General features: G+C 35.2%; 1 protein-coding gene across 1 annotated transcript in view; it reads left to right on the forward strand.

The window, feature by feature from the left end:
- Positions 1 to 18,454, forward strand: part of PCDH11X (protocadherin 11 X-linked) — an 81,281-nt gene extending 62,827 nt beyond the window's left edge. Inside the window, exons 3-4 of the mRNA XM_075162695.1 lie at positions 12,784 to 12,831; positions 15,908 to 18,454. Coding sequence (XP_075018796.1) covers positions 12,784 to 12,831; positions 15,908 to 18,454 — 2,595 coding nt within the window. The remainder of the gene's footprint in view (positions 1 to 12,783; positions 12,832 to 15,907) is intronic.
- Positions 18,455 to 18,815: the final 361 nt, after the last annotated feature.

The raw sequence follows: 18,815 nt of genomic DNA on the forward strand, positions 1-18,815 counted from the left end.
GAACTTTTTCTTAGATGCAGTAGAAGAAAAAATTGTGGCTTAGAGTGTGTATATATATTTAGCAATTTTATTTATGGGACATCTTTTATTCTGGCAGATTGCTAACAGTGCACTTAGGACAAATTATACTGCACCCATAATCTTTACTACTGTCTCAAAATCTACAATATTTTAAAGACTTCATATTTTGTATGTCACAAAGGAAAGAGGTAGGAGCCTTTTCAAAATGCCCTGACAGTTTACTGCCATTGTGCAGGTACATTATTTTTACATATTCGGTGTCAGTACCTATGAATAAAGATGTTTCTCTTTGGCGCCCCTCTTTTATCTTTAAAGAATGACCTAACATAGGTCTCTGAATTTCAGACCATTTATTTATTAATTATGTTAGTGAAACTGACTTTGGTTTTCTGCGTGATATAGTAGTCATCGCCAATGTATCCAACAAGATTTTTAATTTTTTGGTAATTTTCTTAGTTAAAAAGTTTGTCATTAAACTCCTATATTACTAAATAAGAACCTTATTACTAAAGGCAGCAAGAGCCATCACCATTCAAGCATGAAACATATTACATTTAAAGACCATTTTTTTTTGGACCAAATTTTAAAAAATTATCACAAGTTCTAGAAGAAAATTAACTAATGGTACTCTGTATTGCTGCATGGATTGTAAAAATTCTTTGGATCCATAGTAATTCTAGTTTCAGAATAATTTTGTGAGGATTATTTTTTTCTGCTTCTTTTAGTTATTGTAATGGATGCAGTAATACAAATTTTACTTGTATGTTGGATGGCTATCATGAGAAACCTTGAATTATGTTTCCAGCAGACTGCATGCAAATACTAAAATTATTCCTATTATTATTATTAAAAATTCCAAGTTATTTACGAATAGCTGTCTTTTTCACATAAACACGAGACGATCAAAAAAATACTACTATATTCAAAATGTTCAGTGAAGAAAAGAAAAAATAAAGGCATATGATAATATTCACAAAGCTCTCAGATTTTTCTTTTGTCCAACTCATTTTTCTATGACCTCTGTTTTTGGGAGGGATGAAGATTTCCAGTGTTTAAGATATATTTTGAAAATAGAAGAGGTAGTTTCAGTTTTTCCTGGTTTTAAGTTGTCATAAAATACACAATTAAAATATTAAAGAAGCTTTTATAATAATAATGTGTTCTTGATTTTAATTTTGCTTTTAGCTTTCTAATATTGGATGATAGTGATAGAGATTTAAATAATCCTAGCTGGTTTTCCCCCAAATACACTGTATGTAATATTTTTCTTCCTTTCAAGAGGAAATACAGGGAGGAGAAAAAGGTAAGTCCAAAATTATATTCTTTTAGCTATCAAAGAATACATTTAGATTGAGTGTCAATCATGGATCGTGGCACTTGACTGCATTAGTATGGTTATTTTTATTCCTGAAAGAAAGGTTTATTACAAAGTAATTTATATTCCCTAGCCCAGAAATATAATTGGTCTGAACACTGAAGTCCTGTAGAGCTTTTGAAGCTGGGACATGTAGCAAAGAGCATTTCAGACAATTTTAAAGAAACAAAAAGAAACATTGGTAAAAGGAATGAATTCTGAGTCATCAGCTGTCAGTATTGAAATACATTTTTCTCACATTGTGCTATAATTGCTGGCTCTATTAATGTGATGTGTATTATTGCTTTGGTTATTGCTGATGTTCCAAAGTCAAATAATTGTGATTTTTTTCTCTTTGCTTTATCAAGCAAATTGACATTTTCTGGTTGTTTTTTTTCCCCTTTTCTTTTTCATTTGAGTCAGGATGTTCCTCTGTACTTTTGAGAATGGCATATTATGGCTTTTTCACTTTGAGATTACTTCTTCCTCTTCATTTTAACCCCAGCCATATAATTTTCATTCTCATTTCCATTAGGGACTTTTCAAACCTCTTTGTTGTAACACATTTAAAGGTATAAACAAAGTAGCAGCCTCTGTTTTGTTCCCCACCCTGTTTCCCATGTAACCTCAAAATAGTATTCCAGCAATTACATGTTAGTATTTTCCATTGGTGAATTGACCGTTGTATGGAAAGACAACACAAAGTGTGAATACCATAATTTGAAAGTCAGTCTTACAAATAGACCATACAAGATTGATAGAACTTTCCTGCTTTCCATCAGCGTTGCACACCTTTTATTGTTTCACATAAATGAAATATTCATTCAAGATGAATATCCAAGATACTTGCTATGCTCGTAAAACATCAGAACATGAATCAATTCCTTGAAGTTTACAGATTACCTAGTTCTCGGTAAGATTTTACATTAATTTTATGGTTTTTTTAACTTCTGAAGTAGTCCAGTAGTTGTCTCTTGCTCATAAAAAATTGTCGTTTTAATAATTTTTTAAACCTTCCAACTGCCAGCATCATCCAGAGTTCTTGGCAATTAAGTTAAATGCCTTACTGGACCTTTGACAAAGTTAAAGAAAAAAAATTGTTAGTATGTGTTTTAATATCTGCTTCTGATGTTTTTATTTTTCTATTTTTCAGATTTTGAAGTGCATTGTGTTAAGACTTTATGACCTTTGCTGTACACCTTCACATATGAATCTTAGCTGGACTTTTGTTTTTCAGTCTTTCCTTGTCTCTGTTTTTAAAGTCTCAAATAGTTACCTCTGCCAGCCCAGTTGTTTCTGCTAAGTACTAAACAATGACAGCAATAAAATCTATTCTGTTTCTGTGGTGGTTTTTGCTTTCAAGATTGCTTGTGAGGGTGGGGTCCTAGAAGGCAAAAGTATGTGCCTTTCAATCATAATAAAGGGAAAAATAAACATAAAAAATTGTTCAAAGAGTCTGAATAAAAAAATAGGACACAAACCATTCCAATGGTCTTTCTTCTAATATTGTGGTATATGGATGGCAGGATGATTATTTACAATGTTTATGACTTCTATAAAAGATCAGTTTTATCATCATTCTTTCTACTAACTTTTGGAGAGAATAAATGAGCAATCTGAATGAAAGTTTTTTGTTATTTAGAGCAGTGCTATATGAGAAATAGTGATGTCTTCTTTCAAACTGCCTAGGCAGTTTTCTAAAAGGGTACAATTGACTTGAAATCCTGTTTTCATTTTGTAATGGTATCTGAACCAGTATTACTTGTGCTTTCGTGTTGTTTTCTGTAATCTGATGTGATCTTTGAGGGTCACTGAACTGTGAGATTTGGGTCATTGTGGTTTTGTTACTGGCCTGCAGAGTAGTTGTGAATGAGTCACTCCTGCATTCTGTGCCTCAGTTTCCTTATAGCTAAGTGATGCGAATGGTACTGACTTGACCTGAGAATGGCCTTGCTGGATGAAAATCAGTTTCATCTGATCTTGTATCCTGTCTTGATATCAGATACTTTAAGAGAGATTGTATGAACAGCACAAGCATATTTTCCCAAGTTATTCCTGAGCTTCCACCAATTGGAGGCTCACAGATTTCTTGTCCGGAGGTGGTGGTTCTGATATCCTTATCTGGATTGTTTTCATACGTGCAATTTCTCCAGTTGGGTTTTGAACCGATTTTGTAAAAGTTGTAAATTGTAAAATTTGAGCATTCGCAATATGAGCAGAGTTTTAGAAACTACATCATGTGACAAGCACTTATTTTAGCTTCTGTTTACATCAGTCCACTGGTGACATTCTTATACTATGAAAACAGCCCTGTATTTGAAATGTGTTTTGGATACAGTGATGAAGGAATTAAACTTTATTATTTTACTTAAAAATATATATAGTTTATCATAGGCTGATGGAGAAGATCAGAAACTGTGCAAATACATTTTTCATAAATAAGCATGCCTGTTGTATTAGGTTAAGTAGAAATAAAAATAAATTTGTTAATATTTGAAATGTATATATGCTTGAGCTAAGATGAGAAGTAAAGGCCAGAGATATAAGCAGAATTTATTTCCAGTGGCAGAAAACTTTGTACTACGCAAGGAATAAGGTTTTCTCCTAAGTTTTCCTATGTTAAGGAACTGGAAGAACAGTCAAGGCTCTTTAAGAAATCAATTTACCTTTGTGGAATTGAAACCTGGGGGTTTTAGATGCTTCTGTATTAATGATTAGCTTTGATAATAACTTCAAAATTATTTGATGTATGAGCGTATAATTCAATGGTCCATTTGGTTGAAAATCTCACTGCCAGGCTTGAAACCTTTCACAATAAGTAATGTGGGGTGTGTGTGTGGGGGGTGTGTGTGTGTGTGTAGAAATCATATCTAACATTCATAGGGCTAGAAGAAACAGTTAAAACCACTAGTCTCCTCATTGCTGTTGTGATGTTCAGATAATATTAGAAGAGTTCTTATAACCAGGAGTGAAGTCTTTCAGAAACTATTTTGAATATTGGTTTGAAGTTCGACTACGTGTTTGCCACAGCATAACATGTGTTACAGGCTACTGAGTTTCATGAACAGGGTGACAAAGAAAATTGCTTTTTGTTACTCATTGACTCTAACAAAGACCTGACTAATTTGACAGTTATGCACAGCAGATTTTTTTCCCTCCCTCATATTTTTTGTTTTTTCTTTGTATACTAGTGGGTGGAACAAGTTTATTCATCAGAAGAAGTTTTAAGGTAGTAACTTACATTGTGATGATCAGGAATTTCTGACATGGTTTGCTTTTGAAGTATTCTGTATCACTATACATCAAAAGATACAAGCTCATGCTATAGTGCTGTGTGCTACCTGGCTCCGAAATCACTGAAAACTAAAGAGATAGGTTAATATGCGTATTACTGTGGAATTATTGGTTGGCTTTTTCTTCTGGGCAGCTGTTGGAACTAATCAGATTGTGCCTGAGAGCATAATAAGGAAAAACTTTAATAATGCTTAGCCCTCTTGGAAGCTTTGTCATTTCAGCTGTCATACTCACTTTCACTAATTTAGTCTAGGTTTGCTGTTTTGTTAAAAGCCATAATGCTGAATTTCAAAAGAGATTTCACTTAAGCTTACATTTTACAATGGGTTCTTCCACATATATCCACAGTAGGCCTCTTCTTATGGTAACAGTAAAGTTAATTGAGGGTGGAAGTAGAGTTTTGGCTCTATAGGTAGAATGCATAACAAATTTAGCCACTAGTTTTATAGTGTCACCTTAGGATTTTGAGATGGTGCTCTAAATTGTGAATCCATGTAACTACTGAAAACTGTTTTGTTGCAATGAGCAGTCCTGCAGATTTCTATCAACAAATTAACTCAATCCTTTCTTGGAGAGTACTTGTTTTGTCTTATTTCAGTATCTGTGAATTTCATGTCTAATGAAAGATGTAGTAGTTGGTAGAATGCCCTAGGCATGTTTTAAAAATAGTAATGTGCCTAACAAAAACTTTGAATTCAAAATCAACTGTTCATTTAACTTACTGCTTCATAAACATAAGAAATTGAATTCTTGTTTGTAGCGTAATACCTTAATACATGCAAGAATCCTAACAATGCATTAAATCCTTTAAAATAAAGAAATAGAAATTAAGTAAGAGTAAAAATCAAGGTATATGCTAAGTCTTTGTGTCTAAGTTAAAAATTGTTTGAGGAGTGTTCAAGTTAAATTGTTTGAGGTGTGTTTTGTTTTTCATGCTGATGATTGGTTTCCCGTTTGGTGGAATAAGTTAACATGTTTTTGCTGGATTTTAGGTTGATTTATTTTAATAGTTTTGGTTTGGTGTTCAGTTGGTAACATCACATTTTTAGAATACGAAACTTCGCGTTGAATTATTCAGAGCATGTTATCATCCCCAGAGGGTGCTTTCTTACAACCATTTTCCTAATTCTAACCTGTATGTGGCCAAGAGGTGCTGTCTTTGTTAGCAAGTGTCTCAAAGCAAGATTAATTCTATGGGTGTTGTGAAGGTTCTTTAACCTGAGGTTATTATCATAGCGGAGTAGTTATGAGGAATCTAGGGAAAGTTCTCAGTTCTTGTTTGCCACACTGACACCTTGGTGGTTGAAATCACGTTGGTTGCCCAAAAGCTGTTGATATTTTCCACTAAGGAAGAGACCGCAGGTCCAATTTCTATGTGCATATTACGAAGTTTTATTGTACCACAAACAGTATGCATACCGTTATTTGGAAACATCTGTTTTAGAACAGTGATTGAATTAACCTCAGGAAAGAACTTTGAGTGGATCTAGACCTTGGAAAGCTTGTTTTTCCTCTGACTTAGATTACACGAGTCATTACTGGACAGAAATGGCTTCAACTAGTTTTGCTTAATTTGGTTTTTCTGGAATAGTACAGTTTGTGTGAGGTCAGTCATATTGCTAAATAACACTTCAGCTGTTTTGTTTATTCTGGTGTTAGCTTTCCTGTGGCGATACACCCCATCATTCACTTAACTACTAAGATTAACCACTCTGTGCAGTTTTTCCCATGAATTGTGGGAGAGCTTGTCTCAGCCTCAGAGAATAGATAGTTCACAATTTATGGGAGGATACACGTTACCTGGTGGGACTAATCTATATCTTTGCAACAGGAGATGGATATTATATTTACCTTCTGAAGCTGGTGTTCTTCATGCTTAAATGTTGGCCTATTGTGTTCTCTGGTTCTATGGTTTTTTTCATGTTTTTTCCTGTTGGAGGAAAAATCCTTGCCCATTAGCCAAAATTTATAGCATATATTCAATACTGAACTGCTCTTAGAGAATATAATCAGTGAACAAAAACTGAGCAGAAAAGCTGGAATGGAATGATGAGTGTTTGGTGTTTCCCCTGTAAACGTTCCATTCTAATATTCTTAATTTTATTTTGTTTTTTTTTCAAATCAATTGTATCAATTTTATCACTGATTTTAAGTCTGAGAAATAGCACAAGTGTATTCAATTAGAGTAAAATTGGAAATTTATTTTTGTTTTTAGAAAGGAATATACTCGAGTATAACTACTTATAAAAGTATGTATCAAATATGCTTTTACGCTTTGTGATCCCAAACAACTCACAGGGAAGCTGTTTTTAGGAATATAACTTGTTAATTAGAAAGTCATGACAGTTTATAGACTAGAACTTTCAATACACACAGGTAGCATGCGGTTTCTTTCCAAAATTGACTTTCAGAGTCAAGTTACTTCCGTACAGTAAGAAAATGTTTCTTCCTTTTTACCTTGCTTTTGTTCTACTGATTCAGATAAATAGGAGTCAGTAACACTGGAGGAGGAAGACAAGTTGTCTTTCTGATAAATCCAGCACCAGAAAATACATTTTTGGTTTATCCCCTACATTCCCTGATCAACATGGTGAAAAGACTTTTATTTAATGAGTTTTAGAATTCAGTCTCTCTGGAACTATTTCTAGTACTTACTGTCACTCTGTATGTCTTCTCAGAAACTGTCTCTGATTTATTACTCTGAAATTGCAGTATTATTTATTATTTCCAATGTGTAGTGAAGTGGCATCTTGCACTTACATACGTCACGTACTTTTACAGTTTAATATGGTGGTTCCACTGTTATTTTCTCAGAATAATACAAAAAGGGTAAGATTTCATTATTTGGAAAAGCATAGCTTTTCAAAAGCAAAAATGATCCTGTGGTAGTTAAATGTCCCACACAAACTTGCTCTTCTTTTGAGTTTTACAAAACTCTGCAAAGAGCGGAGGTCTTGAGAAGGGCTTACTGTCATGTTCATTTCAGCAGTATTTGCGACAGGCCTACAATTCCTAAAACCTGTTTGTGAAAGATGGGGGAAGTCTACTCAAAATGAAAGAAGTGAACTCTGTTATATTAGTTTTTTTCTCATTCTGTTACATTTTTGCCCACATGAATTGTGAATTTTCTGCATTGAGGCTGTGTATTTTTTAATGTCAAAATTCATGAAGCAGTGATACATGCACATTAAAGTATGGTCTCTGCATGTGAAAGAATGTCCTTGTGATGTAAATCCAGAGAACATGTTATCTTATTAATTTATTTTTGTTGTGTTTTCTGGATGGTAGGATCCCTGAAGAGAAGGGGGGGGGGGGGGGAGGATACTCATGCCATTCAGATGAAAGTTTTGTCAACATTTTTTCCTCAAAGTGTAAATAGAAGGGGAAGATACAGTGGTTTTGCTCACAGCTGAACTTTAGTTTAAAAGGGCCTCAGACCAAATAAGATAATCTTGCTAAATAACTTATTGGAAAAACTACCCTATCAGAGGTCAGGATATGGATTTGTCTTAATGAAGATGCCATATATTTAAAGAAGTCATGCTCCTTAGCTGAAATTTTTTCTGTGTGTATAAGAGGGAATGAGATAATAACAATACATTAATTTAATGAACGTTGGTTTGCAAATATATGTACTCCTTTTTAACAAAGGACAAAGGCTTTCTGTCTATTTTAGTTTTTGTTTTTCTATTTGTCATGAGCCAAATGCGTATGTGTCCATCACTCCCAGTTCCGACTGAAATTACTGGAAGCTGAGGATACTGGACAGTCTCTGCTTTAGGGTAAAGGAATTTTCAGAAATGTCTCAGTTGTTTCTATTTTCTTGTATACAAGTGGTTGTCAGTTTTAATCTCCTTCTGCCTGAAAGTGCTGGTCTGGTTATAGAGCAGGTAGTGAATAGGAGGGCATTACAGGTTCACACTGCTCCAACACCCAGTCAGCATTCATCTGAGAGCTCTGAAATGTGCGATTAGGAGCCTAAGATACCTTGTTTGGCTGTTGAAGCAAAATGAGGTTGTGATTTAGGAGTTGTTCTGAACAGCAATACAGAACTGTTAGCTGTTACCTCTAAAAGCACAGTGATGCATTAGAGAATTACCTCACTAAAACATGTACTCCTTTATTTTTCTTTTTTAGAGATACTCGATTCTGTTTCTGTTGCTGTTCTCAACTAGGAAACTGAGCAAATATGTAATTGTCACACATATATAATGCAAATACCAAAATTCACTTGTTGAATATATTGTTGCCTAATATAAATCCTAATTTTTTTCTTCATTATATGTCTATAGTGTGCCTCCAAAGACAGAGAACATACTGAAGGATAAGTCAGGTATCTGGAGCTTTATCTAGCTGTGGAAACATGGGAATTCAGAGCAAAGCTCAAACATATTTAATACCTTAATCTGAACACCTTCAGATGTGTTGAAAATGTAGTTTCCTGTTCAATAGGATGTCTGTGAATATTTCTGAACAACTATAATGGCGGAGATAGAGAGGGGAGGTTAGTTCCCTAATTGCCTTACCTGCAGCTATTGACTTTTCTTCTTTTGGGAAGAGTGTCTCTAAATGAAAGAACTTTTGTTTAAAGTTTAAAATTCTAAAGTTTAGTTTCTAAAGTTTAAAGTTCTAAAGTTTCGTTTAAAACATGATTGGTAATTCAGGAGTGGCTGGCTCAGACAAGCTACAAACCTTGGACAACTGATAAAATGTTTCTGTACTTCAATTTTGCATCTTTAGATAGTGGTACAACTATTTATATAGCAGGAGTATTGTGAAGATAAATTTCTTAAAGTTTTGTGATGCAGCTGCATATTTTGCTGAAATATATAATTGTATGTCTACAGTACATTGTGCAAGACTATTCAAGTGACAGCTCAGTTCCCGCTGCCCCTTTTTTGTAAGCAATTATTTTGGTAATTTTGTATCATGTTAATGCAGCAATGTGGATATACTACTACTCCTACCCTAGTTTGTAGAGGTATGTGAAGTGAATTTTTATTAAAAGAAAAATTTTATTTTGTTGTTTTGTTTTGTTTTTTTTAAATTGTAATCCATGGTTCAAAAGAGAAGTTAGATTTCATAAAAAAAAAAAAAGCTGAAACAGCATTTCACAGACAGAAGGTGTAATATGGGAAGAGAGTTACTCCTGAAACCTGGTGCGGTCTTGAAAATGTCAAGTGTGTGTATTACTACTTTCCAGCTCTCCATGTTCTCTCCCTTGTAAAGCTTGTAGATTAAAAATACTAACACATTTTAGGTATGGAGTTTCAGGCCTGCTTTAAGGTGAGACTGGAAAAATTAGGGCAGCAAAAAAGTAAATATATTAAAAATGTAGTATTCACTGTCTCTAATTGTTTTTCCGTAATGGAGGTGAACATGATCTAATAAATGTGTTCTGAGAATTGGATGCCAAGAATTGAGGAGGATGGAGACATATTCCATCTTAGAAAAAAATTATCTATCTATCTTATATCTGTTATCTTAGAAAATAAAGTTGACAATGTTCAGAATATGACAAGATTGAAAGGAACTCTTTCAGAAAGGAACAAATCGTCTGAAAGGATTAAGGAGGCTCAAGCGATATAATTGTTAGAACTGTTTCAGTCTTTTTATAGTAACATTAAAATCAGATTTCCAAGGAAGTAATTTCGTGTTTAGGTATCTCTCCTAGCCTTTTTTTCATCTTCTTCAGAAAATCAGTATTAAATGCATTGATTGTCTGCGTCTTCATTCCATATTATATTTTTTACTGTTCTTTCCAGCATGAAATGGTTCATTATTATCCTTATGTTCTATTGATCCCATCTAAAGCATTTTGCTTTCTTTCTACTTCATAGGACGAGTAAGGTTTTGTGTGTGGTTGTATATATGGAGAGGAAGTCTTTGGCAGTGCTTTACATTTTATAGAAGCTCTTTTATAATTGGAGGTGGAAAAATAGCAAGTTATCATATAGACATTGTTAATAAATAATGTCCTTAACTTTTATGTAGAGATAGAGCTAATTAGGATTCTGAATGCACAAAATTCACTTCAGGTTCATGCACGATTGGAAGCTTCCAAGTCCTGCTTTTACTGTAGATTTGAACCTCTAAGTTCAGTTTACTTAGAGCTAAGCTTTGGCTTGCTTCAAACAAAACCATGTGAAACAGTGTGTGATACTGACAGAAAACCATAAAATGAACAAAACTCATAGGAATCATGGCCTACAAATTAAAAGTCTGTAGTTGTTTTGACAAAGAGCTAGTGTTTCAAATATGTAAGCAACTTTGCATCTGCTGAGTTTTGCATTATAAAAATTTCTTACCTTTGTAATTTTATTTTCTCCTTTGAGGTACTGTCACTCACTTCATAAGGTAACTTGGTATTAACAATGCATATTTCAAATAACTTTGGGTTGTAAGCTGTCCGATGTGATGAGGGGAGTGACTGTGCAGCCTTTAAACAGGACAGTTGTCCAACAAATTTTAATCTTCTAGAATGCACACTGTGTAAATAATAGCAGAGAAGGGTATAGATCTGAGTGTACTAATATGCACCTATTATAGAAACTTACATCCATTATTGCCTATCATGTAGAATATTTTGTGTTTAAGGCTTTAGCTTGGCTTTGGGAATTCACATTTTCACATCCAAAGTATCACCTTTGAAAGAAAATTGCATTTTCAGCTTTTATTAAAAATGCTGTCCTCTGTATAACTCTTGTCCAGTTTTCTGCATTAGGAATTGAAATTGTGCTACTATACTCTTTTCTTTGCTAATATAACACTATAATTATAGAGCAATTCCATATGTCTTGACAAAAACAGACAAGGAAAGTGTCTGGGACCTATCTTGTAATTTTGCAGGAGACCTGCAAAGGCTTTCTGTGTTGCTACATCTGAAATAACTAGCAGTTAGCAAACATGCATTATTTTCTGGACTTTCTGAAAAGAGTTTAGGACACAAGATTGCATTTCAGCCAAAGGTTTTATTATTAAGTAGTTACTTTAATTGAATTATTGAATTACTTTCTAATAGGAAGCTGATAATTTTATCTATTTTTCCTTCCTGTTTTTGCTTTTTCTCTCTTTTTAACATTTTGTTCATTTTGTTTCCCGGTATTGCTGTATTTGGCCTGCTAGAATTTAGTCACTCTAAATCTGCTTATTTTAGATTTCAGGCAGAGTAAGATTTTTAGAAATAATAAAACTAGCTGATTTTAAGAGGATTGTTGACATGTAATAAGTAAGTGTGCACTTCTAGCTTATTGCAATATTAATTGAAATGAGTTACTGTAGAACATTACTAAAAGTTTATTATATGCATGTTGTCTAGCCCTTAACTTTTGTTTAAGATTCATTTGAACTGAAGGCATGCATCCTATAATGTGTTTGTCATTTACAGTGCATGAAGATAAGTATTGATAATAAGTATAGGGCAAAGTTGTAGACAAAACAATGAGCTGTCTTTGTTTGTGTGTCTTTCTCTAAAGTTCAGAATACTCTTCTTGAATGAAGATGAGGACAGTGTTGATCTATTCTTTGTCAGTTAATGTATAGTTATTATATGCAATTATATAATTATAATATTTTAAGAAATAATCACTAATAGATTGTCTTAATTTCAGAGTATTTTGTATCACAAGCAGTCGTTTTATATGGTTATTTAGCACAATATTCTTTCCCTTCCGTATATCTTTGAGAAATTACTACGTTCTGTCAAGTTACTGGTCTGCAAGTATAAGTTCATAAGATGTTTTGAACACAGCAGACCGTGCCGCTGTTATGAGCATTAACCAGAAGTTGGTCTTTTTTCCCATTCCTCTCAACAATGAAGCCCACATTACAATTTGTGGCCTGAAAGAACATTCATTACAATGTCCAGGTGGTCAATACCCCATGGATTTAAGAAAACACTGTGGTGAGATACTGTGGTACTGCAATATGTATGTGTAGAGGCAAGTTATGTGAAGACTTTAGGTGCACTTTGTCACATGCAGTCCTGTCCATAACACTAGAAGCTCTTCTAGCTTATCACATTAAGTGTCCATGTGTCATTGATTATGTATTTATTAATCTACCTAAATGTTACAATTTTTAAAAAACTCTCTAATTTTTTATTTACATGACAGCCCAAAACAGCTCCGAAAAGGACATTTGGATCCATTACAAATGATCAGGTAAATACACGGTAGGGAGTGTTCAACAAGAATACCAGTTTCATTATTTCAGAGACTATTGTGTGCATGAATTCATGAAAAGGATGTTATGAAAATTGAATAAGGTAACAGAGTTGCTTATTACCCTGATAAAGAATGCTGTGATCAGGGCCAGAGTCTCTTAAAGCTAATCCTGGCTCTGAGGTGGGCATAACCTTGTTTTGCCTCAAATAGTTAGGTTACATTGCTTAAACTGTCTTTTTAGATTTAAAAAATCAACCTTTTTTATTTCTCACTCCTATCCTTCCGTAGTGGTGGAGATGATAATGTAGTAGATTATTTTTACCAGTCAGTCATTTTAATGGTGAAAGGTACTATATAAATGTTAATTCTCTATTATGCTTTTCCTATGGACTCGTACCCTTCCTGGTGTGAACTAAACCTTCAGATCACTGGGATGATGTGGTGACTGAGGTACAGTTCAGTCAAAATAACGATCTGACCCTAATGGGAATTTTCACTTCACTGAGGTTTTAATGATGATAGAGCCATTTACTTCAACATTAAGAATTTAATCCTGAAGGTTTTTCTTCATGTTTCTCTCAGGATTTTTAACTCTCAATTTCTTTGCTAATAAGGGAGAGAAATAGATATTTATAATCTTAAAAATATATTTCTTGAATGTTTCATCATTTTTTGGAGTGTTTAGAATGGGAGAACTGTCCATTATTAGAAAATGCATTTGTTAAAATGCAGCATAATGTCACACCTAGCCTTATCCCTTAAAGAATGTGAAATAGGCTTCCTTTAATTAGGAGACAGTATAATTTTCTGTAACTCTCTCTTTTTTTTTTGGTGGTTTAAAAAGATGTATAAACCTGTAATAAATAGCAAGAAATACTCTTGGATAATATTTTTCCATAGAAAATTACTCAAGTGTTAATAATTAACTTGGAAGAGATCTTTGCATTCTTTTCTGTTTCTCCAGTAGTTTACTGCTAGTGATGGGGAACTGAAGCTCTGTATTTTGTGTCAAAGGTGTATGCTATAATGAAAAATATCTTTCTCATACTTGATACTTAAAGAAAAGCAGAAATGGGTATGCATATGTATAGCTGCATGTATTCAAAGTCTATATGAAGTGTTTGTTGTAGTTGTGGGATCTAATGACAGAATAATCAGTGCCCATCTGTCAACTTGTGTACAAATAAAGAAGTAAAAGATAGCTGACAGGTTTTTTTTCCTCCAGCTTCTGTTACTTTTTTTTCTGGAAATCTATGTTAAAGCATAGAATATATAATTAATCATTTCTCAGTAATTATGAAATTTATTGCAAATAACTGCTAGCCAGACTGAAGATGAAGAGGAAACTCACACTCCGCCTTTATAAAGAGATCAGCAGAGAATTACATTCTAAAATTTAACCTCCTTGGTTCAAAGTGTATATCTTGATTTAGAAACTATTTGCAAGGCTTATATTGTCATATGCCTTCTGCTAAAGAAGCCAAAGCTGTATTTGTTTTATTGTTTCAAAATGTGTTCCAGTTCACTTTAGATTGTCCTTAGTTGCAACTTAATGTTGTCACAAATACTGTGCAAGTGGCACAGTAATTTTTGAAATGTGGATGAGTAGTTCTTTCTGTGAAATAAATGATTACTTATGTAGGGTCAAATTCTGGCTTTGAGAAAACAATTCAATGAAAGAGTACAGCCCTACACAGAATCAGACGTATAAATGCATTCAGTTAACAGTGGGTAGCAAGATACAGTGAATACAAATCTTTTACAAATAATGAGAAATCAGGAACCTTGCACACTGGGAACATTTTCTTTTCATTTGGTCTGAAGTGTCTCAAATCAGTTTAGAACACACATACAATTACACGTGTAAAGGTGCCCAATAAACAGAGAAAGAACCAAGCTGGATGCAGTTGTTCATTATTACAAGTATGACACATAAAAAGAAAATCCTAATTAGTCAGCGTCTTTGTCAATGCCTTCCTTCTTTTTCTGGTCATCCTATACATTCAGCTTTAGTGAGCTGCATTCTAGCTCTGCCCTTATGGAAGAGATGGCTGGAAAGCTGCCTCTACATAATTTCTTCCTCTGAAGGGTGGGAGATGTGAGAAGAGAAAAGAGGATAATTGTGATACTCTTAATCACCGCTTGTCTGAATAGACAGCAGAAGAGGGAATCTAGTTCTAGATTCCAATCTTTATTTTAGCAGACTACTTTGTAAACACTAGTGTTTTAAAAGAAGCTATGTTTGTGCAATATATGTGGCATTTCTTCACAATTTCAGGGTATTAGGTGTTCAACATGAAAAAAATTGATTATTTTCAAATTGATCTTGTAGTTCTGTGATTTTTTTTTTTTAAATGAAAATAGATCTTTTCTCACTGGGATTGTAATTTTCACTACAAATATAAAGTACATAATGATGAAGAAAGGAATAGTTCTAATGAGTTTTAAAATATATTTCTAATAAACTGTTATGATTTAGTTTTGTCTGTACCATCTAACACCTGAATTATGTAGTAAGCCCCTTTTCAATGATGGTGTTGTTTTTTTATGCTAATGGTTTCAGATCATGCCCAGAGTTGCTCCACAAACAGAGAAACAGTCCCTTTGTCTTGTTTTCCTTGAGATTGAACATTGGTTTAGGTCCTCCGGTGTATGCATACTGTCTTCTCTTTCGATGTGGCTGAACTTTGGCTTCATTCTTCTTCTCCACACTCACTCATATAATAGAGAAACCAAATTACATCTGTCCAGGAATTTAATAACTTTTCTGTAGAAATAGAGAAACTGGTTAAAAAACCAAACCAAACCACCCCCTCCAACCCCACCACCCCACCCCCACCCCCATTTTTCTAAAGTATCTGTTTCTTCCCATGTTTGCTCTGAAGCTTTCTTAAGGCCCTGGAGCTTAAAGCAAAATCGGATATTGCAAAATAAAGGTAGATATATAGATGTATATTCCTGTATACAGTATACATAAAAATATATATTCCGTGACACTTTCAGAACATTAATGAGATGTTTCTCTATTTAAATATACTGTTATGCTAAAGTATGTTCTTTCTGTGTCTTGTAGGGTCAAAATGTATTTGGTCTTGATATAATTGAGACACCTGAGGGAGATAAGTGGCCTCAACTGATTGTCCAACAGATCCTGGATAGGGAGCAGAAGGACACCTATGTGATGAAAATTAAAGTTGAAGATGGTGGAAGCCCTCCAAGATCTAGCACTGCCATCCTGCAAGTCACAGTGACTGATGTGAATGATAATCGCCCAGTCTTCAAAGAGAATGACATTGAAGTTAGTGTTCCAGAAAATGCTCCAGTGGGCACCTCTGTTTCTCAGCTCCATGCCACTGATGCAGACCTGGGCTCAAATGCACAAATCCACTTCTATTTCAGCAATCAGATCTCCAGTTTGGCCAAAAGGCTGTTTGCCATTGATAACACCACTGGCCTGATCACTATAAGAGAACCACTAGACAGGGAGGAATCTCCTGTACACAAATTAACTGTTTTGGCAAGTGATGGCAGTTCAACTCCATCAAGAGCAACAGTGACTGTTAATGTCACAGATATTAATGACAATGTCCCATCAATAGACACAAGATACATCATCAATCCAGTGAACGGGACAGTGCTTTTGTCTGAGAAGGCTCCCCTTAATACAAAAATTGCGTTGATAACAGTAATGGACAAGGATGCTGATCTGAACGGAAAAGTTACTTGTTTTACAGATCATGATGTCCCTTTTAGGCTAAAGCCGGTGTTTGATAACCAGTTTCTCCTGGAGACAGCCACGTTTCTAGATTATGAAGCCACACGGGAATATGCCATTAAAATAGTGGCTTCAGATTCAGGGAAACCTCCCTTAAACCAGTCTGCAATGCTCCTGATCAAAATTAAAGATGAAAATGACAATGCCCCAGTTTTTACACAGCCTATCATAGGTCTTTCCATCCCTGAAAATAATGCTCCTGGTACTCAGCTAACCAAGATAAGCGCTACGGATGCTGACAGTGGGCGCAATGCTGAGATCAGCTATATCCTGGGTTCTGATGCACCCCCTATTTTCAACCTTGACCGCCGTACGGGCATTCTGACAGCAGTGAGAAAGCTGGACAGAGAAAAGCAAGACAGGTACTCTTTCACTGTGCTGGCTAAGGATAATGGAATGCCACCCTTGCAGACCAATGCTACTGTGACAGTGTCGGTCCTGGACCAGAATGATAACAGCCCTGCTTTCACGCATAATGAATATAATTTCTATGTGCCAGAAAACTTACCCATGTATGGCACAGTGGGGCTTATCACAGTTACAGATGCTGACTCTGGAGAGAATGCTGCGGTCACTCTCTCTATATTAAACGGTAGAGATAATTTCATTATAGATCCACTTACTGGTGTAATAAGACCTAATATTACCTTTGATAGGGAACAGCAGGGGTCATATACTTTCCAGGTGAAAGCTGTGGATGGAGGAAGACTGCAGCGTTCCTCAACTGCCAAAGTGACCATCAATGTTGTTGACGTAAATGACAACAGGCCTGTTTTTGTTATTCCTTCATCTAATTATTCGTATGAGTTGGTTCCAACATCAGCCAGTCCAGGGTCTGTAGTTACTAAAGTCTTTGCAGTTGATAATGACACAGGAATGAATGCAGAGCTCCGCTATAGCATCATAGGTGGGAACTCAAGGGGCTTGTTTACAATTGACCAATTAACAGGCAATATTACTTTGAAAGAGAAGGTAATTACATCAGATCATGGCTTGCACAGACTGGTGATAAAAGTCAATGACCTAGGACAGCCGGAGTCTCTTTATACTATAGCTCTTGTGCATTTGTTTGTGAATGAGACAGTCACCAACAGTTCCTATGTACAAGAGTTAGTGCGCAGGAATATGGAAACTCCAGTTGGCCAGAATGTTGGGGATGGTGAGATAACCCCACAAACCAATGATTATGTCAAGATCATCATTGCCATTATTGCAGGCACTATGACAGTTATTCTGGTAATTTTTGTTACTGCTTTAGTACGGTGCCGCCAGACACCTAGGCACAAGGTTGTCCAAAAAAACAAGCAGAGTAGTGAATGGGTTTCCCCAAACCAAGAGAATAGGCAGATCAAGAAAAAGAAGAAGAAGAAGAAGCGTTCTCCAAAAAGTCTCCTCCTCAACTTTGTGACTATTGAAGAATCTAAGCCTGATGATCCTGGCCACGAGCACATAAATGGCACTTTAGACATTCCTGTAGAGCTAGAAGAACAGACTATGGGAAAATATAACTGGGCCACCACACCAACCACATTTAAGCCTGATAGCCCAGATTTAGCAAAGCATTACAAGTCTGCTTCTCCGCAGCCTACCTTTCAAATTAAACCTGAGACTCCTGTACCCCCCAAGAAGCACCATGTCATTCAGGAACTGCCTCTAGATAACACCTTTGTGGTGGGCTGTGACTCGCTTTCCAAGTGCTCATCAAGCAGCTCGGACCCTTACAGTGTTTCTGAATGCAGCTGTCAAGGAGGCTTCAAGACCCCAGGCCCCATACACACCAGACAGGTAATGGAAATTTTAAGGTGCTTTCTTTCTCCTTCCCTTCTTAGTTTGCCATTCCTGTAACTCTAGCTCTAAGCACTGCAAAATAACTTTTTCTGCAAGGATTAAAAGTTTGAAAGGTCATGTTTGATCGAGGCATTGAAAAGTAAACAATTTGAGATTCATCAGTGTTAAGGGAGAAAATTGAAAGAAAATGACAGTTGGCTGTAAGGAAATTGAGCAGTGAATTATTGCATTGGTGGGTGCTCCTGACTGCAGGTGGCAGTATGGCACTTCCTGCGTTACTGCAGTACCTAGTGCCGCTCTGTAAGGCAGGGAGGGGTTATGGTATGTCCTCTGTAGTATTGTATGCTCAAGAGTTGAAGTAATCTAGGCCAGGTGGAAAGCAATAAAGCTTTACAGGATCTGATAAGTGGTTCTTAAT

Source organism: Calonectris borealis, chromosome 13 (assembly GCF_964195595.1).
Source record: "Calonectris borealis chromosome 13, bCalBor7.hap1.2, whole genome shotgun sequence".
Taxonomy (NCBI): domain Eukaryota; kingdom Metazoa; phylum Chordata; class Aves; order Procellariiformes; family Procellariidae; genus Calonectris; species Calonectris borealis.